Source organism: Eimeria mitis, genomic scaffold (assembly GCF_000499745.2).
Source record: "Eimeria mitis Houghton genomic scaffold, Emh_scaff5422, whole genome shotgun sequence".
In the NCBI taxonomy this organism is placed as follows: Eukaryota; Apicomplexa; class Conoidasida; order Eucoccidiorida; family Eimeriidae; genus Eimeria; species Eimeria mitis.
The window spans coordinates 1,845-2,086 of NW_013573696.1; the positions used below are offsets into that span (position 1 = coordinate 1,845).

The window sequence follows — 242 nt, forward strand, 5'->3', positions numbered from 1 at the left end:
AACAAACGCTATATTTCTTTTCTCTTGCTGCTGCTGCTGCTGCTGCTGCTGCTGCTCCTGCTGCTGCTGCTGATGATGATGATGAGGATGATGATGAGGATGAGGGGCGGGGTTGCTGCTGCCATGGTTCTGTTGATCTCTCTGTTGAGTTTCCTGCTGTTGCTGTTCCTGCTGCTGTTGCTGCTGTTGCTGCTGATACTGCTGATAGTGCTGCTGATGCTGCTGATGGTGCTGCTGCTGCT

At 52.5% G+C, this 242-nt stretch overlaps 1 protein-coding gene across 1 annotated transcript in view; it reads right to left on the reverse strand.

The window, feature by feature from the left end:
- EMH_0081940 (uncharacterized protein) overlaps positions 1-242 on the reverse strand; it is a gene marked incomplete at both ends in the record, with an annotated part of 2,038 nt that overhangs the window by 1,324 nt on the left and 472 nt on the right. Inside the window, 1 exon segment of the mRNA XM_013500456.1 lies at positions 1-240. Within this exon segment, the coding sequence (XP_013355910.1) occupies positions 1-240 (240 nt within the window).